Source organism: Onychomys torridus, chromosome 2 (assembly GCF_903995425.1).
Source record: "Onychomys torridus chromosome 2, mOncTor1.1, whole genome shotgun sequence".
NCBI lineage: Eukaryota > Metazoa > Chordata > Mammalia > Rodentia > Cricetidae > Onychomys > Onychomys torridus.
The window spans coordinates 13,485,587-13,509,180 of record NC_050444.1 but is presented as its reverse complement, the minus strand read 5'-3'; the positions used below and the strand labels follow the sequence as shown (position 1 = coordinate 13,509,180).

Genomic DNA, 23,594 nt, shown 5'->3' with positions numbered 1-23,594 from the left:
TAGTTTTGCTTAGAGGGGACCTAGGGATTCAGGACCTGGGACTTGTGTGTTGGAAATTGAACTCATTAGGCAAGAACTCTAGCGCTGAACTTGACCCCCACCGAGGACCTGTGTGTCTGTAAGTGCCATGATGGTTTTTCTGGCTGGCTGTGAGAAGAATGGGTGGACACTCCAGTTTGTCTGGGCAGCTTCCTAAGTTAAGAGGGGCACTTTAGAAGAGTTTCAAATTCGCAGGAAGGGAATTCTGAGTCCCTGTCTTAAAAAAAAGAGAACCCAGTGGTGGCTTGGTGGTAAAGTGCATGCCTGATAGGGTAAGGTGCTGGGTTTGACTCCTTGCAACATACACATGCTGTTGGGAGTTTATCAGTTACCACATTTCGTTGTATACAACTCTTTCTCCTTTGTTTTCTAATACTCATTTTCTCTAGGGACCTCCAATGAGGTAGCCCAGTTCCTCTCCAAGGAAAATCAAGTCATTGTCCGCATGCGGGGGCTCCCTTTCACAGCCACAGCGGAAGAGGTGGTAGCCTTCTTCGGACAGCATTGCCCCATCACTGGAGGAAAGGAAGGCATCCTCTTTGTCACCTATCCAGATGGTAGACCGACAGGAGATGCTTTTGTGCTCTTTGCTTGTGAGGAGTATGCTCAGAACGCCCTGCGGAAGCACAAGGACTTGCTGGGTAAAAGGTACATCGAACTCTTCAGAAGCACGGCAGCGGAAGTTCAGCAGGTTGGTGTCACGGGGTCTCCTTCGACCTTTGCATTAACTTTTATTTTATTAAGTTGTAGTGTGCATTCATATATTAAGTAAGTTCCTAAATAGAAATTACATAGACATAAGAAAGAAATTCATAAAAAAAATTTAAAAACTGGCATGGTGGTTGGTACCTGTGGCCATTCTCTTTACTTTTGAGTTTGGAATTGGACTGTGAAGATAATATTAAGGGAACACTATGTGAAATGTACTTAGTGAAATGAAGAATAAAATGACCACAAAAGTCCACATCTAGCAGTATGCCTAGATTTTAAAATGTTTCCCCAGATAGACACCACCTAATAAGTACATTGTATTATATGGAGTGTGTGCTTTTATTGTAAGACGGGGTCTCGTTATATAGCCCTGGTTGACCTAAAACTCACTATCTAGAGCAGACCAGCCTGAAATTAATGGACAGCCCTCTTGCATCTGCATCCCGGGGGCTAGGATTGCAGGCCTGTACCGCCATGTATTTGATAAAAGTAGACATCACATTTTCCCAGAAGAAATGAGCATGAGCCCTCATCAGGGCTTATCACCTGAGAACCAGTGATATTTTGTGGTAGTTGTATAGTCGAGCCATGAGTATACCCCAGCACATCCTTACCCATTGAGGATTTGACCTGTGCTCTCCTGCATGCTCAAGTGTGCCCTACAGCTGTGCTCTCAGGAGAACCTGCATTTTTAGCAGGATGATTCTTGCTGACACTGGTGGTGCTTTGGAGGACAGCATGGGAGCAGCAAGCCTCTGAAGTCGCTTGTGTTTTGTCTTGTATGTAGGTGCTGAACCGATTCTCCTCAACCCCTCTGATCCCACTTCCGACCCCTCCTATTATCCCAGTACTGCCTCAGCAGCTTGTGCCCCCCACAAATATACGAGACTGCATACGTCTACGAGGTCTTCCATATGCTGCCACAGTAGAGGACATTCTGGACTTCCTCGGGGAGTTTTCCACAGATATTCGTACACATGGGGTTCACATGGTGTTGAACCACCAGGTGAGGAAGTGGATTATTGGGAAATGTGTTTGCCCATTCTTCTGGTGGTCAAGGTCCCCCTTCTAGGAAGAGTACAATAAAATAGTCCAAAGTTTTACATTGTCTTTAAGAAAAGATTTGGCTGTAAGTATAAGAAATCTTCAGGATGTACTCCAGAAACTAGCCTGCTGTTAGTGTGATAGCTGAAATTCAGCTCTGTTGCCTTCGTTACAGAAATCTGTCCTGTTATCATCAGTATATTATGAGTGTATACAGCATTTTCCTGTTGTAGCTACTGAACTTGCAACTCTTCTGTTTTGGTGTGAGAGTCCTCACAGACCAAATGTAAACAAAGAGCTTTCACACCCGCGTTCTGAAGCACTTCATATCCACAGACGTTACAGATGACTTACTTCAGATTCTTTTTAGATATGCATTAGATGTCCGTTGACATTCAGTTGATTGAGGCCCTGGAGAGTTGCACTCCATGGCGATGTGTGGATATTAGTCTCAGCTGCATCAAGGAGTAGTCGCAAAGCTTTTCTACCAAAGGCTGGCTGAATTGTGTCCCCGTGCCAGGATGTATTTACTTCCTTGCCTGGTGCTGCTTCAGGTTTGGTGAAACAGAATTAATCCTCCTAGGTATTTTGTGCTGTCTTAAGCAGGACAACATTCCAAATACTCACAGGCCATGTAGCACTAGTTTAAAATACAGGAACTCTGTTAAAAGCAAAGAATTTAGTTTAGGAAAATAGTCGTTTTCTCAGAGTACTAATGGATTGAATACAGGCCCGTAGTGAAAATACTAATTTTTCCTGACTACTAGTTTCCCACTTCTTCACACTTGGAGTTTGTTCACTTCTTGGGCACAGGTAGTTCAAGCTCCTGAGCCCATGCATAGTCTACACCAGAATGTGTTCATCTAACACTTGGGTCTGTGTGAGCCACACACCTTTTTCATCTGACCACTCCTAGCATGCTTCACTGTTAGGAACCCTTTGAACTAGAACTCCCCACTCTTCAGCAGCACTAGGGAGTTATTCCTTTCAAGTCACTGTTTTCTAATAACCTGGGGCCATTACCCTTTGATTAACAACAGTAGACAGGGTTGCCTTGCCTTTGACCTCTGTGACCCGGGAGAAAATGCTCCTTTGATGATGACCAAGCTCTCACCTGCCTGGAAAATGTTGGGTTTCCATCATGGACTCGTTTGTTGCTCATTTCCCTGATATGGTGACTATTATGGTAACTTGCATGGTAATCATTTGTAAAATGGTATAATATTATAAATGTTCCCTAGGAGACTTGGAGAACTAACTTTAAAAATAGTCCTATAAACTGGTTCTTTTTTTCCTCTCCCATGTTGTTCATGTAAAAATATTACCAAGGTGTTCTACTTGTATGTAACACGTGGCTTGGTTTTGCAGAGGGGAAGTTTAGCTAATAAAACTGCCTCTGAATATGTCTGTGAGCAGTTGGGAGATAGTAGGGCATGTGGGAGAGAAGGGCTTCTCAGCATGGCAGATAGCATCTAGAGGCTCAGCATCATACTTTGCAACTCCCTGTTCCTTACCTTCAAGATGCATTCCAACCTAATCTTCAAGGGTGAGCAACAAGCTAAAAGGATAGCAGGTCAGAGAGGAGCCAGCAGAGCCTAAGGACAACACAGGCTTGCTTAGTTTCCTGCAGGAGGATATATTACTAGCTTTCCTCATCAAATGATACTTAATCGGATTTTTCAGGAGAGGAAAAAAAATCCAATGTATAATCCTATATTCTGACACTACAGTCACAACGAGACCTTTTAAAGTGCTGTAAGTTTGAAACTAACTTAATAGGAACCAAAAGGGATCACTTTCAGCCATGATCTCTTAGAACTTTTTCTTCAAGATTTTGTGAGCCATTCTGGTGATTAGGGAATGAAATCCAAATCAGATTTCAGTAGATCACACTGTCACCCAGATTTTGTGGCTAAACATATCTTGTACTATGGGTGATTATCACCTTGCATGCTTTGTAGGCGACCATTTGTTTCCTTGTTGAAGGAGACAGTCTCCTTTTGTTTCTCCTCTTCCCCATACACTCAGGGACGCCCATCAGGAGATGCCTTTATCCAGATGAAGTCTGCAGACAGAGCGTTCATGGCTGCCCAGAAGTATCATAAAAAAACCATGAAGGACAGATACGTTGAAGTCTTTCAGTGTTCAGCTGAGGAGATGAACTTTGTGTTAATGGGGGGCACTTTAAATCGAAATGGCTTATCCCCACCGCCATGTAAGTTACCATGTAAGTTTTTCTTGGGTCTTGGCGCTATTCTACGCTGTATGCTGGTAGGTGCTTAAGCTGCTTTCTGTGCCCCTTGGTTCTTTTGGAGGCAGGTGAGATGGTTACAAAAGCCTTTCCCATCTGAAATCACTGGTATCTGGTAATCAGTTAAGACCTTGGTTGTGGACACCCATAATTAGAGATGCTACAAATACCTCCTTTCAAATTATATTCTTGCTTTTCCAGTGATAAGCATTGGGTTTCTGAGGCTTAGTGTGCTCTAGATAAGCACTGACTCTGGGAGGCAACCTGGCTATGTAGATAAATTAATACGCATTTAAAGGTAAAATATACATCTGGCTGGATCCTTTCCTTTCTGTCCTTGTTTGTTTTCACTCACTCATTGTTCTTCTACACGTCAAACTTTCAGAAGGGTGATTTGACGCCCGTTTTGGATTTTGCTGCATCTTCGGAATGATAACCTGGAGAGCATTCCTGTTGCTCTCCAGGATATCTGGAATGAGCAAGTTAGTGAACTCCGTTTATATATAAATGCGTAATTGACTTAGCCAATATTTGATTGGATCACAGGATCAGTGCTTAATTCCAAGCTGTGCTCTTGCTCATTGGCAATTGGGTGCAAGCGATCTGGAATCCTGTTTGAGAGGAATAAGCCCCATAGTTTAGAAGCAAGTTCTAGTTAATGGCTAAGGAGCATTTGGAAACCTGATGTTAAAACATGAGCCTTTTTTTAAAAAATGCAGTTTTAACCTTTAAGTTCATATATCTTTAAGTTCACATAACATGTTGGATATGTTTAAAGAACTTGGGATAGAGTTCAAAGATAACTGGAAAAGTACACTGGGTTGATCTGCTTGATTCTATTAAAATGGGCAGTTATAGGCATTGAGTGTTACTTTGAGGCAAAAAGGGATCTATGTCAGTTAACTTGTTTAATAAAGTATTGTTTGTAGAGTGGTGGGGCTTAATCCTTTATTCCCCCTTGGAATTCCTGAACTCTAATAATTTCATTTACCTGCTGCTTGCTGTTGGTGACTATCTAATAGTTTATTGTTAATGAGGTACAAGGTTTTAGAAATTTATAATTAAGTGTAAAAAATACTTTAGGGTAACATTTAAGAATATATTTCTGCAGCTGGGTGAATGGTGGCATATACCTTTAGTCCCAGCACGCGGAAGGCAGAGGCAGGCGCATGGATCTGTGTGAGTTCAAGGCCAGCTTGGGCTACGAGTTAGTTCAGGAAAGGCTCAAAGCTACACAGAGAAACCCTGTCCCCAAAAAACCCAAAATCAGAAGTTCAGTATGTATTTGTTTGTATTCTCCTCATCTGTGCCATCACCTTTAGGTGACTACTCATTATATCACAACCACAAGACTTAAAGAAATAGCCTATACTTTTATATACTCTCAAAGACTTAAAGCAATTCACTGATAGGCTATAGCCTTTTTTTAAAAGACCTATTCATTCATTCATTCATTCATTTATTCATTCATTCATTTATTACGTATACAGTATTCTGCCTGCATGTATGCCTACAGGCCAGAAGAGGGCACCAGATCTCATTACAGATGGGTGTGAGCCAACATGTGGTTGCTGGGAATTGAACTCAGGACCTCTGGAAGAACAGCCAGTGCTCTTAACCTCTGAGCCAGCTCTCCAGCCCCTGCTGTAGTCTTAATATATTACAGTATGGCAGTTTAACTCACTCGGAAGTCAGCTTAAGCTGGACGAGGTGGTGCACAACTTTGAGGCCAGCAGTGAGGCACAGGCAGGTAAGAGTTCAAGACCCACCTGGTCTATATAGCTAGTCTCAGGGCAGCCAAATGTCAAAATCAAAGAAAAAAAAGTCCACTTTACAGTCAACTTCATTTTTATACCCCACACATAGATACGCCTGTTTATCTTTTAGGAAAATAAGAAATAGCCGTACTTCCACTTGAGGAATTCCTAGATCTTCTCATAGCTTGTCTGTTTTTATTTTACTTTTCTTTGTTTTGAAACACAATATATACCTTTTTTCTTTACTTTTTTGTGTTGCTGGAAATCAAACTCAGGGTCCTGATCACTCTAGGCAAATACACTACCACTGAGCTATAGGCCCAACACCTTAATGGCACGTAACATGTATGTACGTAATGAGTTTCTTGATGATTTTACAAGCAAGTTATGAGCACAAGCTACATAATTTTGTCATGCTTGAGATCTTAGGGGTTTTGTGTGTGACGCTGAGGACTGAACCTAGAGCCTTCTCATGCTCCACCACTGAGCCACATACATGCCTGGTCCATTCTTCTCAGTTGACAGTGTCAGCGTTCTGTGATTGTGAAGGCCTAACAACATAATTTAAGGGTTTATCATTGTGATCACGTGAATCCCACCACTAGGGAGGCTGAATGAGAGTTATGAGTTCGAGGCTGGCCTGTGCTATATGATGAGACTGTCTCAAACATTCAAGGGCTGTTTATGTAGTACAGTGATAGCATGCTTACCTAATATGCGCAAACCCCTGGGCTGGGCCCATGACACTGTGATAGATAAGCATATACATACATACATACTTAGGTGTTGAACCAGAAATCCATGGTAATAACTGCTCACCATATTCTTTATAATGAAAGAGAAACTCCCAAGAACAAAAAAAATCAGAAGTCATCCTAGTCATCTTTTGTGAGAAAGTTATTCCTTGGGGATCTTGCTACTTACAGAATCTAATGGATCTCAGTGTGCTACTTCAAGTCAGGGACCGCAGATTCTGTCATCTTAGTTATCCATATTCTAGTCGGTGCATGTGGTCTGTCTAGTGTAGTCATGCTACTTGGAAAGTAGTGATCATGAGCAGCTCTAGTTTGAGATCAAGGGGAATGCAGGATAACTAGAAGATACAGGGATTTCCTCCCATGATGCTAGGGATTGAACCCAGTGCCTAACCCAGGCCAAGCATGCATTCCACTTAACTATACCCTCAGCCCCTAGATTTCTTTTATTCAAAATTTGAACCATCTTTTGTACATGTGGGTTTGGTTTGTTTGGTTTCTTTCTTTCTTTCTTTCTTTCTTTCTTTTTTTTTTGAGACAGTCTCACGATGTAGCCCTGTTAGCTGAAGCGTGCTATAATAGAGTAGACTGGTCTGAAAGTCATGATAACCCCAGCTTCTGCCTCTTGAATGCTGGCAGTATAGGTATGCACCACCAAGCCCAGCTAAGCCAGTTTTTCATCAGCTGGTTTGGGGAAAATGTTATCTATCAATTTCCTCTGGGCTGTTTCCCGGTTGGACTTTTCTATAAGTCTGAAGCCTATAAGTTTGAAGATGAGCTTCAAAGCCTGTTTTTGGGATTGCTTTTAGATGAGCATAATATAGCATTTGATTTTGTGTCATTCTAAAGGGTAAAAAAAAAAAAAACCCATAAAATCAGAAGGAAGTTGCTTGGGATGTAAAGAACTGTGATATTTTTTTTCATTTAAAATATGTAGCTGAGGTAGGGTGATGGTTCTGCAGTTGTGAGCATTTACTGTTCTTGCAGAGGACCTGGTTTTGGTTCTCAGCACACACATGGCAGCTCACAGCTGCCTTTAACACCCTCTTGGGCTTCCAAAGGCTCTTGCCTGCATGTGTTGCACATTAACGCACACAGGTGTATACATAGACACATAAAAATGATCTTATAAAATATGTAGGTGGGGAAGAGTAAGGGGCGTGTGTGCTAACATCCATGGTAGCTGTTGCAAACGTGGCTCATAGTCTCTCTCTTTGCTTATTTAGGCCTGTCTCCTCCCTCCTACACATTCCCAGCTCCTCCAGCAGTGATTCCTACTGAAGCTGCCATTTATCAGCCTTCTCTGCTCTTCAGTCCACGGGCGCTGCAGCCCTCCACCGCTTACTACCCAGCAGGCACTCAGCTCTTCATGAACTACACAGCGTACTATCCCAGGTAAGGTTATACAGGAAGTACAACGAGGGACAGAAACAAAGGACTCCTTTGAGAACCAGTGTGTGAGCTCACAAAAGAATATTGTCTCATGTTGAAGGTTAGCATGGCGGGCCACAGCTTCTGGTCATATCTCTGACCAATAGGTCATTTTAAGACAGACTGGAGTTTATTATTTGTTTTGAGGTATGTGACTAGAATAGTCTTTAGACTGACCATGAGCTCAGCTTTCCCTTCCACCTCCTGTTACTGGACTGCAAGAGGGTAGCTGTTCCTTAGGATCAGGTGGTAATAACATGGAGATGAATCACAAAACAGAATAATTCATAATGGGAGCAAATGTATTTTTTTTTTTAGCTTGAATGTCAGCACATAATAAATGTAGTTGCTCTAAATTTCCCAGTGCTTGTATTCTTCACTCCTTAAATAAATACTATAAACAAATTCAGGATGAAATTCTTCAGTGTTTTCCTAGGGTCTACATATGTTGTGTCTTTACTTCATTTCAGTTGCGGCCAGTCTCTGGAGGTGGGGCTGTATAATGGAGAGGCCATGCGCTGGGGAGTTGGGAGCCTTGACTTAATGTCAGTGCATTTTATCCAGTTGCTTGTTCTTCCTTCTGTCTTTTCCTCTGTTTTTAAGGGCAGGGTCTCACTTTGTCCCCCTTGCTGTCTACACTATCCTCAAATTGTCAGTCATCCTCCGACTTCTGCCTCCCGAGTGCTAGGATTACAGGTGTGTGCCACCATATCAAATCTATAGTTCTTGAAAATTACGCATGCGCACACGCATGCCAGTGTGCACGTGAGAAAGTTAGAATGACTTGGAGACTCACTGTGTGGTCCCAGGGGTGGAACAAAAGTTAGTTGCTTGCATCTTATCAAATGATGTAATTGGTGAAGATTTTTGGAATCCCTTTTGTATCTGTGCCTGTGGTTCTAACTTGGGTATACAGGAACAATTCTAATGGTCAGGGGTTTTGGTTTTTCAAGATAGTGTAGCCCTGGCTGTCCTAGACCTTGCTCTGTAGACCAAGCTGCCTTCAAACTCAGAGATCCAAAGCCTGAATGCTGGGATTAAAGGCATGTGCCACCACGCCCTGCCTAATCCTTGGTTTTAAAGAATTTTCAGTACCTTTGTTTATCCAATAGTAAGCTTTCTTTATTCATATAAAGCTTTCAGTTTTGTAAATCATTAGGTGTTTATAGCAGGGTTTGTTTTTATCCTAAGATCTTTAGACTGGTATTTTGAGGACATTTACGTATCTGTATGTGAGGCTTTTGATAATGGTCCAAAGCTAGCTTGTCCTGTCCCTGCTGTCCTGTTACCGTTTCCTTATCTTCCAGCAGAGAACCAGAAGGCTGGGGTCCCACAGTAGAACCAGTTAACCACACTTGTTGATTAGGCTTTGAGAATCTGCTGGGGAGTAAGAATAGAATTAAAGCCATGATGGTTACTAGGAAGTTGGCCTCTAAGAGCTTAGAACGGCTCCTCAGGGCTGGGGTGAGTGGTGAGTTCATGGTAAAATGCTCACCTCGTGTGTAGACGGCAGTGCATTTGACTCTGTGAGTGCTGAGGTCGACTGACCTCTAGACTTGTATGAAGGATTATTGTTGGTGGGCTCTTGTATCAGGACACTCTTTGTGTCTTTATGTCTTCTAAATGTCAGGACTAAAAGATGATGAACCCCTGATGTGGTTCTTCTGCCTCTAGTATGTCACTTCCATTACTGACTCAATGCCTGAGCCTTGTAAGAAGGACTTTCTTAGAAATGACCATGAGTGTTGAGTTGAAAAGCCAAAGATAAGAACTAACATGTATGGCTTAATCTTTTCTCTAAGTTTAGGACCCTGCCTTTGGATGAATACTTTTTCACCTAGTAGTTTTAAAGTTTGGATATGCTTGGCAAGTCTAAGAGTATAGATGTATAATGAGTAAAAGACTTTCATCTTGAATACTGCCTAGCTCAAAAGTGTTGTTATTAGTTTGAAAACATACACGTGTGTATTTCCTTTTTTTTTTTTTTTTTTTTTTTTTTTTTTTTAAGGTTTATTTATTTATTGTGTATACAAGATTCTGCCTGCACTGCCTCCACACCAAAAGAGGGCACCAGATCTCATTCTAGATAGTTGGTTGTGAACCACCATGTGGTTGCTGGGAATTAAACTTAGGACCTGGAAGAGCAGCCAGTGCTCTTAACCTCTGAGCCATCTCTCCAGCCCCCACACTTGTATATTTCTAAATATGCACCTGCTTGTTTTTTAAAAGCTAGTCAGATGTCAGGCATGGTGGTGCACACTTTTAATCTTAGCACTCAGGAGGTTAAGGCAGGCAGATCTCTTGATTTCAAGGCCAGCCTCATCTACTTAGTGAGTTCCAGGATAGCCAGGGCTACACAGAGAAACCCTGACTTGGGGCACACACACACACACACACACACACACACACACACACACACAGTATCTTAGGGTTTCTATTGCATTGATGAAACAGCATTACCAAAAAGCAGCTTCGGGAGGAAAGGATTTATTTGACTTACACTTCCATATCACTGTTCATCATCACAGGAAGTCAGGACAAGAACTCAAACAGGGCAGGATCCTATATAAGTATATGTAATTTTGATTCATACATATGTGCAGAGTTACAGGTGGTTGTGAACCACCTGATGATGTGCACTGAGAACCAAGCTTTGGGTCCTCTTGAAGAACACTACACACTCACCACAGAGCCATCTCTCCAGCTCTGATTAACTCTTAATGTTATTGTTAATTTATATTCCCCTACTTCTAGTGGCATTACCTACACAAACACATAAACTTACTAAAACATGGGGTGTATACTTTCATGCTGTAACAATCTCTCTGGGTCCCACCCTGGACCATGTCTGAGCCTTAAGGACTTTATACAAGCAGGGTAAATACTCTATCACTGTGCTGTCAGCCTGGAGTCATTTAAAACTAAAATTTAAAAACAAAATATTTGGACCACAGAGATGTCTCAGCAAGTCAAGGCATTTGCCACCAAGATCAGTGACCAGAGTTCACTGTTCAGGCCCCTCCTGGTGAAAGAACTTGGCACAAGTGGAATTTATTTATGTAAATAAATCTCAAAATAAGTTTTTTTAAATATCGAGTCTATTTGCCAAGTATGGTAGCTCACACCTTTAATTCTAGCACCTTGAAAGGTTGAGGCATGAGGAGTACCACAAATTCTAGATTAGATTAGCATGGCTACAGAGACCCTGTTTTAAAAAACAAAAAAATACTTTAGTCCTTTAGATTCACCAACATTAACTAGTAACCTGTTGTGACAATTAGGCCCTTGAGACAATTGAAACAATTGGGTACAGAGCATGATCCCATTCTTTCTTTTCCTTTGTCTACCAATGTATTTAAATTGGTACATAAATTTTGTGTAAGTTTGCAGTCTTAAAGAACTTTGTCATATGAATGTTTGAGTGGAGTTTGGCCAGTCATGGCTGGAAGGCAGGGCTTGTTCCTGTCCTCTCAGCCTCTCTAGCTCTTAAATTCCCCGCACTTCCTTCTGTAGTGGCCCCTGAGCCTTGGGGGAGGGGTGTGTCAGAGATGTCCCATTTGGGGTTGCACTCTTGACTATGCATCTTGACCAGTTGTAAGTTCCTGCGTTCACCTCTGTCCGCTTCTGAGGAGGAGAGACCCTGTGGTTCCTGCCCTCAGTTCACCTTGCACAGAGAGAGCCGTGGTAGCGTCCCCCTGTCCTGTCTGCACAGCCGTTCACAGTTATGATGTAATGGCTTCCACAAGGAGAGCCTTGTTTTCCTCTTCCTCTTCTCCCATCCCTCTCTCAGGCCTCTGCTCCAGGATCATCACCCAGTTCAAGTGCAGTCTCTTTGCCAGCTTCTTTCATGTGGCCCGAACTCACCATGCATGGGAAGTACGTTGAGTTCAGTGTGATCCTGACATCTCATTTGGTGACCATTTCATTCTTTTCTAAGTGCTGTCAAGTGTTTAACATTTGTAGAAGTTAAATCATTCACTCCAAGGGTGAGTGAGAACTGATACATTGATGCGTGAAAATCTCAACCCTCAAAAGTTCCTGGCAGTCTTGCTTTATGTTAGTAGTTGAAGCGTAGTTTGAGAAGTTGGTGCTTGAGTTCCTTACATTCTCTATTATATCTAATCTTATGTAATAACATCTTTGTTATGATAATAAAAGATCTCACACTCCTAATATATACTAGGCAACAGTAAAGATTTGCGTTTACATTTTTGTGTGGATCCAGACTCCCACCCACCCCCACTGCCATGTGTGGGTGTGTGTGCATGTGTGTACTTTTGCACATATGAAGGCCAGAGATCAGTGTTGGGTCTTGCTCACCTTATATTTTTTGAAACAGGGTCTCTCAGCAAACCTAAGCTTGCCAGTTAAGCTGGATTGACTGGCCGGCAAGCTCCAGGAAGCCACCTGTCTCTGCCTCCCCTGTGCTGGGATTACAGATGCACACTAACACTAGCATGTGTGTCTCGTTATGTTTGTGTTGGTTGTTGAACTCCATCCTCTTGCTTGATGGCAAGCATCTTATTGATAGTGGTATCTTCTCAGCCTGTTGCTTGTTACTTGTTTTGAGATTCATATAAAGGTGTATGTGTGTGTTCATCATTTCTATCCTTCTGAACTCCACTTTTGGTGTCAAATCTAAACATACACACAAAAGCTTGATACAGTTTCCTTGAGTTCTTATATTTTAAGCTTTCATATTTAGATAAAGGACTCAATTTGAGTTCACCCTTAATTTTTTAAAACTTATTAGTGGGTCTATGTATGGTGTGGTAGTACAGGCATCTGTGTGTGTCAGCTGAAAACAAGTTTGTGCTCATTTACATGAGTTATTGGAATTAAGCCATCTTGCCAGATACATTAATTTGAGTTAATTTTATGTAGGATTTCAGATATAGGGAGTCTAAACTTCGTTGTTCCATAACCACTTAACAAGCTGAACTCTGTGTTCATTAGTTTTTCTTCATTTCAGTATAATAAATTTGTTTGTGGCTGGGCGGCGGCACTCGCCTTTAATCCCAGCACTCAGGAGGCAGAGGCAGGCAGATCTCTGTGAGGTTGAGGCCAGCTAGGGCTGCACAGAGAAACCCTGTCTTAAAAAACGAAAAAGAAATAAATGTATGTGTGCCCCAAGCACATGTAGAGGTTAAGGAAGATCTTGGTACCTTCTACCTTTTTGTGTGAGGCAAATCTAGTCAGACTTCAAGCTTCCAGAGACCCATCTGTCTTCATTTCCTATATCGCTACCACTGAGATACCTGCATAAGCTCCCACATCCAGCTGTTTACGTGAGTTCTTGTGATTTGAACTCAGGTCCTCACACAGGGCAAACACCTTACCTCTTAAGCCATCTCCCTTGCCTTTGTTCTTAATTGTGGTACTGGGTACCACACTGGAGTTCTCATACAAGTTAAACATACTCTCTGCTACTGAGCTACATTGAAACTTAGAATGCCCATAATCCTAACACTCAGGTTGAGGCAAGAGGATTACAAATTTGGAGTCAGCCTCAGCTATATTTACTACATTTGATCTTAACTAAAAAGGTATGGATTATACTGGGCATTTTTCATGATAACTTTGAAGTTGGTGAAGAACCCTTTTTCTTTTTTGTTTTTGTTTGTTTGTTTTTTGTTTTGTAAATTTTGTGTGGGAACACCCATGCTCCTGATATTAAGGGTTTGGGGTTAGAAGAAAGCCTTTGGGAGTTAGTTTCCACCTTCTACTTTATTGAAGAAGCTCTACCTCATCTCAGCTGCTGGGTAGTGTACCCCAGGCTGACGATCTCCGTGCTTTGAGCCAGTTTTTCAATCTCCACTTCCCACCTCATCATATGAGGTGTGCATCACTGCATCCAGGTTTCTATGTGTTCCAGGAACCGGACAGGTCATCAGTCTTGCACAGCAGATGCATTTAGCAGCTGAAACATCTCCCCAACTCGGGGAATGGAGAATCTTAAGGCTTAAGCTTCTATTTATAAACCTGGCTTGTCGGGCCTTTGGGGGAACACCTCGCCTAGCCCAGGCTGGCCTTGAACTCGATGTGCAGCTGAGGATGACTGGTACTCCTGCCTCCAACTTGCAACAGGCCTAGAGCATGAGCTTTATGAACACGCAGTATGCGACTCCTGTGCTTCTGAGCAGTCTCCCCTGGGAATGTTCCTCTTGATGTTACTATAAACAGAATTGTTTTTAATTGTGGTGTTTGTTGTCTTATATGGAAAAGCAATTAATGGTTGAGTTCTTTAAAACATTCCAATTTGTTAGTCCTATTAGTTTTTTTTTTAGTAACTGTCCTTTGATTTTCTATTTTTGTCTCTGACAGTTTTGTTGTAAAATGTGTTCATTTTGCTCTTCATTTGAGTATTCCTTGTAAAATCTTGGAATTCAGATTTTAGGTTGTAGAAATTTCTTCCCTCTCAAGTAGATAAACAGGTTCCTCGAGGTTCCTTATGGCTTCTAGAATCTAATAGGTAATTATAGTTTTGAAAAATGAGACTAGAAGCTGGGTGGCTGTGGCACACACTTTTAATCCCAGCACTCAGGAGGCAGAGTCAGACGATTTCTGTGAGTTCAAGGCCAGCCTGCTTTACAGAGTGAGTTCCAAATTTATAGATCTTTAGGTAAAAGCAATAAAATACAATAGGATAATGTATGTAAATAAGTAGGCTAGAAAAATTATGACTTCCAGAGCTACGCAGAGAAACTGTCTCTGAAAGACAAAAAAATGAGATGAAATTGAAGTTGGGTTAAAGGTCATTGGAATAATTGCTACCTCAAGAGCTGAATAAATTGTCTTTTATAATGTTAAATTTTTAATTGGGGCTTCCTAAAAGATTTTTTAATAGTGCATGCGCAGGTGTGTATGTGTAGCAAGTGGTGCACATGCTATAGGGCAGATGTGGAAATGATGACAGCTTTGTGGAATCAGCTGTCACCTTCCATTTCTGTGTGGATTTCAAGGACAGAACCCACATTTCATGGTTGATGCAACCAGTGCATTTCTCCACTGAGCCATCAACCCTGTGTTGACTACTTATTTGTTGTTGTTGTTGTTTTGTTTTGTTTTTTTGCTTTGCACACCTTTAATCCCAGCATGGAGGCTGATGTAGTCGGATCTCTGTGAGTTCGAGGTCAGCCTAATCTACATAGTGAGTTCTAGGACAGCAAGAGCTACACAGAGAAACCCTGTCTCAAAAAAAAAAAAAAGAAGAGGAAGAAGGAAGAAGAAGCAGCAGCAGAAGCAACAGCCCTGCAGTATCTAATTAATTTCTATGTCCATTCTGGGTGTGCGTGCCATGTCTCTTCACCATGTGGGTCCCAGGGATCAGACTTGACAACAAATGCCTTTACCTACCAAGCTGTCTCACTGGCCCCTTATCTGCTTTTATCTTGAATATATTTTGAAGGTACCAAAGACTCCAAACTGAATTTATAGAAGATCTTCAGACAAAAGCAATCAAATGTGATAGGACAGTATATGAAAATAAATATGCTAGGGACATGACAAGACTTTCTATCTTTTATAGAAGAGTCTAGGTTGTATTGAAATATGTGGTCTTTATAGACTTATATCATATTTGATATGAAAAGATATACTCACTGAATAGTGGTTAAATATGAAGAAAATATTGAACTTGAGAGATTAGTGTGGTTTTCTTGTTTGACAAAGTGCTAACTGATATGTTTTCAGTGGGAAATTATCTCACCTCTGTAAAGACTCGGAGGTGTTGGCTTGAAGGGAGGCCAGAGCGTTAGACGCCATTCAGCACACACCCCAATTCTAGCATTGATTGCACAAGTCTCTTAAACAGTGATCTCAACCTTGGTTTCATTAAAATCACTTGATTGCTTTACTTATTGGTACAGTCATGGGCATTTGGCTTTCTTGAGTCTTGGATTTATAATTTGGATGGGTGGACAGGTGGGTTCTCATCAGAAGTGTGAAGTTCTCCTAGGAAAATTCAAATTTGTCCCATAGTTGAGGGCTACTGATTTAGAGACTTAAAGGTTCAGTGCCAGGTGCCCAGTGCTGTTTTCTAATATTTAATAAATGATAATAAGAGTAAGAGAACGTCACAGACTCTTATTCGTAAGATTAAGACTGGATATGTGAAGTCTTGCTCTGAGAACATTGCTGTGAAACTGAAGGTGTTGACTGTCTCTGTGTAACATCAAATGAATGGTTTCTGGGCTAATCAACGTAATCTGTGGGCTAGAGGCACGTCTTCTAACCTACTTGTTAGAATTATGTAGAGGGCTACTCTGTAATGGCATAGTTACCTGTATGGGAAGATGACTAGAGGTTCCTAATCTAAAGTTGGAATCAGTATTGCTTCTTAAGTTCATGACTGGGTTAAAAAATATTCCTGTACATATTTCAAATTGTAATCATCTGGACTCCAATTGTAGGGAGCGGATTGGGTGGGACTCTCATAAAGGTGACTGGTGAGTTAATTATGAGACTATATCATGAGCTAGGCACTGTCAGGTCTGGTGCTTCTGGGAGGAAATGGCTCCAGATGGTGCCAGGAGGCCTCATTTGTTTCAATGGTGATCAGCTTGGCTTGTCAATTCCCTTCTAACCTTTCCTTCCCCTGTTTTTCAAGTGTCACGCTGGCAGAAATTGCCCTGGTGTGATGTGCTCTGTTGTGGCGTTCTTGGGCTTTGTGTTTCCTTGTGCACGTGGGGATCCGTTGGTTCTGGGGCATTCACTTCGGACACTTGGTCTCTGGCTGTGGTTCCTATTAGTCCCTTATAGCCATACCTCTTCACGCCTTAATATTCTTGAAAACTGGCTCGTTAACCATCAGTGAGTGATCTGGGCTTTGGAAGTGGTGTAATGGTTGAGATGCCTTAGTTCTTCTTCCCTCTCTCCCTTTGAGAACCTGAGAGGTTCCGGCAAGTCTTGCATCTAACTAACACTGCATTAACCCGCCTTCCTATCCACTTGGCTGCTGTGAAAATGTGAGGCTGAACCTCAGTGGCATTCTGACTGTCTTAGGAAAGGTACCTCGTCGATTCATAAGAAAGGTCACCTTCAAAACATCGGTTTCTTAAGTCATATATTTTAGAGTAAATATTCTTCCACATTGTGTGTTCCTGTTGGTTCACTGTGCTTTTTCTCCCTTTAGCCCCCCAGGTTCGCCTAATAGTCTTGGCTACTTCCCTACAGCTGCTAATCTTAGCAGTGTCCCGCCCCAGCCTGGCACGGTGGTCAGAATGCAGGGCCTGGCCTACAATACTGGAGTTAAGGAAATTCTTAACTTCTTCCAAGGTTACCAGGTCAGTAGCTTGAAGAAGAAAACATCCTCAGGGCCCTTATTAAGATTGGTTTGCCTTAAAAATGCAGTTAGGAAAGAAACTGATTGTCTGAAACGTGTACCTGTGCTGATGGATTTGCTTGTTGAAGCGTGTAGCTCCGGTCTCTGGTGAGGACCTAACTCTAGGTCATCCTCCTGACAAGATTAGGGCTTTCCTCTGCTGTCATAATTCTGGGCCCATAATCCTCTTTCCCTGTAATCTGTCTGTGCTTTTAAAACCTGTGCGCTATGGGAAAGTTCCTGAGGGTGAGCAGTACAGTGTGTGCATGTAGAACAGGGTTGCTTAGGGCCTTTTCCTTGGAATTGTCTCTTCATTCCTTGACATAAAAAAGTAAAATAAGCTGGGCATACTGGTGCATGCCTTTAATCACGAGAAAAGGCAGGCAGGTAGGTCTGAGTTCCAGGCCAGCCAGGGCCTCAAAGTGGGACAATGTCCCAAAAAATGAAAATAAGTAGGTAGATAAATCAAAACGGTGGGGCTTGAGAGATAGCTGGCCTGCTACTGATGCTTTCTGCACTTGTAGAGGGCACTGGTTCAGCCTCAGAACCCACAAGATTGGCCCACAAACATCAGGGATGCACACGAGCACTTACATGCATGTGAGCAAATTACTCACACACATAAAATAGAATTTTGTTTCGTTTTTTGAGATAGGGTCTCACTATGTAGAGCAGGCTCGAATCCACAGGGACCTTCTAAGTTCTGGGATTAAAAACATTCACCACCACACCCACCTTAATTTAATTTTTTTTTTTTTTTTTTAAGAATCCCCTTGGCCAGGAGGTGGTAGTGCACGCCTTTAATCCCAGCACTCAGGAGGCAGAACCAGGTGGATTTTTGTGAGTTCCAGGCCAGCCTGGTCTACAGAGCGAGATCCAGGAAATATGCAAAGCTACACAGAGAAACCCTGTCTCAAAAAACAAAAACAAAAACAAAAACAAAAAACCACCAAAAAACAAAAAAAAAAAAGAAGGCCCTTACCACCAAACATTGTGACCTGAATTTGGTCCCTGGGATTCACTCATGAAAGTTGTCCTGCGTCTTCACACCCTCTACAGCATACATGTTCAACTTTCCAAACACACACAAAATAAGTACATGTAATTTTAAAATTTATAAATAAATAAAAGGAGTGGTAGGAATATAGCTTAGTGGTAGAGTTCTTGTCCAATCTCCAGTATTGCAAATAATAAAAAATAAAAATAAACATATAAATGTGGAGTTTCAAGCTTGAGTATTTAAAAATAAAAGGAGTGGTAGGAATATAGCTTAGTGGTAGAGTTCTTGTCCAATCTCCAGTATTGCAAATAATAAAAAATAAAAATAAACATATAAATGTGGAGTTTCAAGCTTGAGTATTTAAAAATCAGGAAACCTCTTCTAATGGCACTGGGGGAAGAAAATGAAAATGAAAAACTTCTGATTTTCTTGGGAAAAGAAAAGAAAATAGACACCTCAGCTAACAGACTTGCTGGGTACTTGGACTGGAGAGGGCGCTTGGCCCCCCTAAGATGACCTGATTCTGCTGCCGCTGTCTTTGCGCCCGTCCATCTTGGCCTCTGCCTGTGTCCTTCACTGTCTTCTGACTTTAGCAATAAGCTTTTCTCAGCAACGGTGTGTAACAGTGAATAAAATCTGTTCCTTCCCCATTCATCCGAGCAAACCTCTGGCCTTCCTGAAGTCATTCATTACTTACAGTCCAGTACACTTCCTACCATGTCTACACACCAGTAACGTGTAGTCTACTGATCTGTGGGCAAATCTTCTTTCCTCATAGAGCTGAAATTAGCTCGAGTCTTCGGACTAGCCGACTCCAGAATGGTCCTGCTCATGCACAGCAGTGCGTGAGCGAGCCGGGTCTGTGGAGGCCGGTCCACAGCCAGGATGTGTTTCCCAAGCGTGGTCTCCAGTAAAACCGTGTCTGATTAGATAGCCCCCATCCACAACCCTACTCATCGTTGTCTCAAAGACTATTTTCTTTCTCTCTCTCTCTCTCTCTCTCTCTCTCTCTTCTTTTCCGAGACAGAGTTTCTCTGTGTAGCCTTGTGCCTTTCCTGGAACTCACTTGGTAGCCCAGGCTGGCCTCGAACTCAGAGATCCGCCTGGCTCTGCCTCCCGATTAAAGGTGTGCACCACCACCACCTGGCTCAAAGACTACTTTCTATCAGAGAGGAAGAAATCGCCTTTTTTCTTGGCTTAGGGTGTTCTTCTGGAAGAACTCCGGGTGCTTGATGAGTCAGTAGCTCTTTGATCTTCTCAAATGATTATTCGACCTCTGGAGGACTGGATGTTAAAAGGTTACCTACAGTCCACCTTTTTCTCTTTATAGCCGTTTTGTGGTTTTATTTTTGGCTTTTCGAGACAGAGTTTCTCTGTGTAGCCCTGGCTGTCCTGGAACTCACACTGTAGACCAGGCTGGCCTTGAACTCAAAGATCTGCCTGCCTCTGCCTTCCAAGTCCTGGGACTAAAGGTGTGTACCACCACAATCACGCTACAAATTATATAGTTTTTACTAGAAGTGAATTGAAAAGGTTACTCAGTTTTATGGAGAAAATACTTTTGACTTTTGTATTTTCCCTTCGTAGAAACTCTGAGGAATTTTCAAGTTTAATGGTCAGCTGGGCTTAATGGTTTAGCTTGGTTTGACCAATTTCATTTACTTTCATACATGTACATTAATAATGAGATTAAGCAAAATTAATCTTTTGTAAAAAGTACCATGGTTGGCAATTATAGATAGTTATTTCCCCTCAAACACATAATTAGGGTCATTTCTAGATCTATATAAAATCTGACATGGACTGACAAGTTAGCTCAGAGAGTAATGAAGCTTGCAGTCAAGGATGACTGCCTCAGCCCTCCTAGTGGTGGAATTGTTGTCCTGTGACCTCCATCTCTGCTGTGGCACGTATATGTACACAATTATGGAAAGTGAGAAAGATTTAATTTTTTTTTTCCGAGACAGAGTTTCTCTGTGTTGTTTTTGGTGCCTGTCCTAGATCTTGCTCTGTAGACCAGGCTGGCCTCGAACTCACAGAGATCCACCTGCCTCTGTCTCCCAAGTGCTGGGATTACAGGCGTGTGCCACCACCGCCCAGCTAAGATTTAAAATTTAAATGACATGCTTCAAAAATGATACATTCTCGATTAGCTCCTAGAATCATTCAAAGTTAGGATTATCTGTTATAATCAGAAGCACAATGATGCTACATTATTTCTTCTAGATATTCTGCTCTTGTTTAGAAGTGTTTGGAACTTTATTTTATTATTTATTAAATTAATTTAAGACACACTCATGTAGCGGGCTGGGGATTTAGCTCAGTGATAGAGTACTTGCCTAGCAAGCACAAGGCCCTGGGTTCGGTCCTCAGTTCCGACAAAAAATAAAGATACACTCATGTAGTTCAGCTGATCTCTGGAGCACTATGTAGATCAGGCTAGCCTTCAACTTGCTGTGATCCTCCCAGCTCTGCTTCCCATGTTCTGAGCCTTATAGGCATGCATGGCACACCTGTCGAAGATTTACAAACTGGATCAGTGAATCGTGATTGCTTTGTGACTCAGCCATCCAAATCTGTAGTTCAATGTCTGCCTTCAATAATTCAAGCTGTGAGGCATGAATTCAAACCTTCATACCTGGCCCAGTTTCCATGGTCTTTTTAAAAGCCCATGCCACCCTACTTGTTGTTGTTTCTTGGGGTTACAGCTGGTTCCCATGGGGTCCCACCCACCTTGGCTTGTCACAGATAAGAGCTGTGGATAACTTAAACTGTTCCTTTCGTACAGTCTGCTTTCTTCATCCACAGTGTACTTGGTCACTGTTGGCCATTTCTTGTTGCTCTTATCTCTAGCCTTCCTCCACACCACACCACCCCCATCCCTTTTCTCTCCTTTCTGTCAGGATTTAAGTATGGAGCCCTGGCTAGCCTGGAATTCACAGATCTATCTGCCCATCTCCCAAATACTGAGACTAAAGGTGTGCATCACCATGTCAGTTACTGTTGTTAATGTTTTTACTTCTGGTTCTTTCTGATCAATTTTGTATGATTATAATTACTGATTAATTTTATATGCTTATATATTAAGCAAATATCCAGGAAATAATTGATTGAATAAATGAAATTTGCCAATGGTATCCAGTTTTATCTTTTAAATGAATATCAAACTTGGTGTCATAATAACAAGCGTCATTTTAGAAATACATTATCTTTGTTGAGTGTGGTGGCATGCGCACACACCTTTGATCCCAGCACTTGTGAGGCAAAGGTGGGGGATCTCTGTGAGGCCAGCCTGGTCTACATAGTAAGTTCTAAGACAGTTAGAGCTACGTGCTGAGACTCTGTTGAAAAAAAACAAGCAAGAAAAGGGGGGAAACACACTCTTTAAATGAAGAATTAGATATATTTCCCATTAACTTCAGTAACATTTCTCTCGTAAACTACCCCACCTTTGTGAATTCCTACTTAGGAGAGTGGGGGTACAAAGCTAGCTAGAGTCAAGACTTTTAATCGGGAGAAATTCTGATGGGCAGAGTAGACTTAAGGGCTACCAAACCTGTTGTAGCTGGTTGTGGTGGCACACACTTACAATGCCCACACTTGGGCTGAGGAGGGAAATTTGAAGCTAGGTAAGGTGTCTCAAGAGCAGGATGGCCATCCAGCTCCACCAGTGAAGCAGCTTCTTGCTTAGCGTGCAGGAATCCTGGGTTTCAGCCTCAACAACTCATAAACTCAACATGGTGGCACGTGTCCATAAGCCCAGCACTTGGGAGTAGAGGCAAGACGATCAGAGTTTGGCATGGTTTGGGCCTAGTCTGTGGTCTGGAGAAAACCCTGTCGGGAATGAACGGAAGGAAGGAGACTGGGCCGAAGAGAAATGTGGAGAAGAATTTCTGAAGGCAGATACTTGGAAAGCATTTGGCTGTGAGAGGTTAATTTGGTCAGTAAGTTGAAGGCTCTGGTATCTTTGATGGTGGATTACTTTTCCTGCTGGTTCTAGGGAGTCCTCACACATCTTTAATACTTCTCATTTGCTCTTTTCATTAGCCGTTACTTTCAAGGGCTTACAGTTTTCAATAAATACTGGCTTCCTCCTCAGCATTCTGACTTTGGTTCTTTTGATGACTCAAACACAAATTTTTATTTAGTACCCACCTGAGAATTTATTTCTGTGGTTTATTTCAAATTTAAAACTATTTAAAATTCATTGGGTTTGGGGTTAATGTATAGTGCCTAACAAAGTAACTGATGCTCAAATACATGATATCCTGTCCTACCGGAAGGAAGTTATCATGTTCACTTACTATTAGGAGATCAGGTTCTGAGTTGCAGAGATGGCTCACTGGCTACTCTGCCAGGGGTCCTGAGTTCAATTCCCAGCACCCACATGGCAGCTCACAACCATCTGTGGGATCCAATGACCTCTTCTGGTCTACAGATGTACATGCAAAAAGAAAAAGATCAGATTTGATCCTCCTTAATTGTGGTCTAGTGGTTTGTGTCCGTTTTTAATCCATATATTCAACGTAACTTCCACCTAGTAAAGAGTTTGATAAGTAATAAAATGTAGCCTTGAGTGTCAGTGTGTGTGGCTTGTGGCATTTCCTAGTGTCTACGTGTCATATTTTTGTTAACATTTATTTAGTTAAAATAACATCCACAGTGATAAGCTGTCCATCTATTGATCCTGTTTGTTTTAACTTGCATTTTAGTATGCAACCGAGGATGGACTTGTACACACAAATGACCAGGCCAGGACTCTACCCAAAGAATGGGTTTGTATTTAAGGGCCCAAGCAGTTAGATCATCCTCAGAAAAGAAGGTAAGGACTGTAAGGACCTATCGTGTAAGCTAAATCAGAGGCCCAAATAGATATGCCGAGAATCCGAGGTTTCCCTAGGAAGGAGGTGAGGAGGGGATTCCTCTTTCCTCACTGTTACGTCTGAAGACCTTGAAGGAATGTAGATTGGAATGAAGTTTGTAATCTAAGAACTTGGTATCAGTGTAGTGTATATGAGTGAGAGTTGTATGCTACTGTGGATTTGGGTGTGTCTCTGGAGTAAATGACCCTTTGGACATTTGTTTATTTCTCAACTGTGGGATAGGGTAAGAGTGCTTTTCTTCTTCCTCCTTTCTTTCTTTCCCTTCCTTCTTCCTCCTCCTTTATTTTTTTGTTTTGTTTTTGTTTGTTAATTGAATTAAAGTGGCCAGCAAGATGGTTCACTTGCTGCTTAGCTGGATAACCTGAATTTGATCCGAGTCCCACATAGTGGAAGTTAAGAAC

The 23,594-nt window shown here is 41.9% G+C and overlaps 1 protein-coding gene across 3 annotated transcripts in view; it reads left to right on the top strand.

Annotated features, from left to right (window-relative positions):
• Esrp1 (epithelial splicing regulatory protein 1) overlaps positions 1-23,132 on the top strand; it is a 47,178-nt gene extending 24,046 nt beyond the window's left edge. The window contains exons 10-15 of one of the 3 annotated variants that reach the window (XM_036179352.1): positions 429-730; positions 1,538-1,756; positions 3,823-4,009; positions 7,784-7,952; positions 17,122-17,272; positions 23,023-23,132. In XM_036179352.1, coding sequence (XP_036035245.1) covers positions 429-730; positions 1,538-1,756; positions 3,823-4,009; positions 7,784-7,952; positions 17,122-17,272; positions 23,023-23,097 — 1,103 coding nt within the window. In that variant the 3' untranslated portion in view covers positions 23,098-23,132. Of the gene's footprint in view, positions 1-428; positions 731-1,537; positions 1,757-3,822; positions 4,022-7,783; positions 7,953-17,121; positions 17,273-23,022 lie in introns of all 3 variants that reach the window. The other 2 variants (XM_036179350.1, XM_036179351.1) reach the window with 2 other exon arrangements.
• The last annotated feature ends 462 nt before the right edge of the window (positions 23,133-23,594 follow it).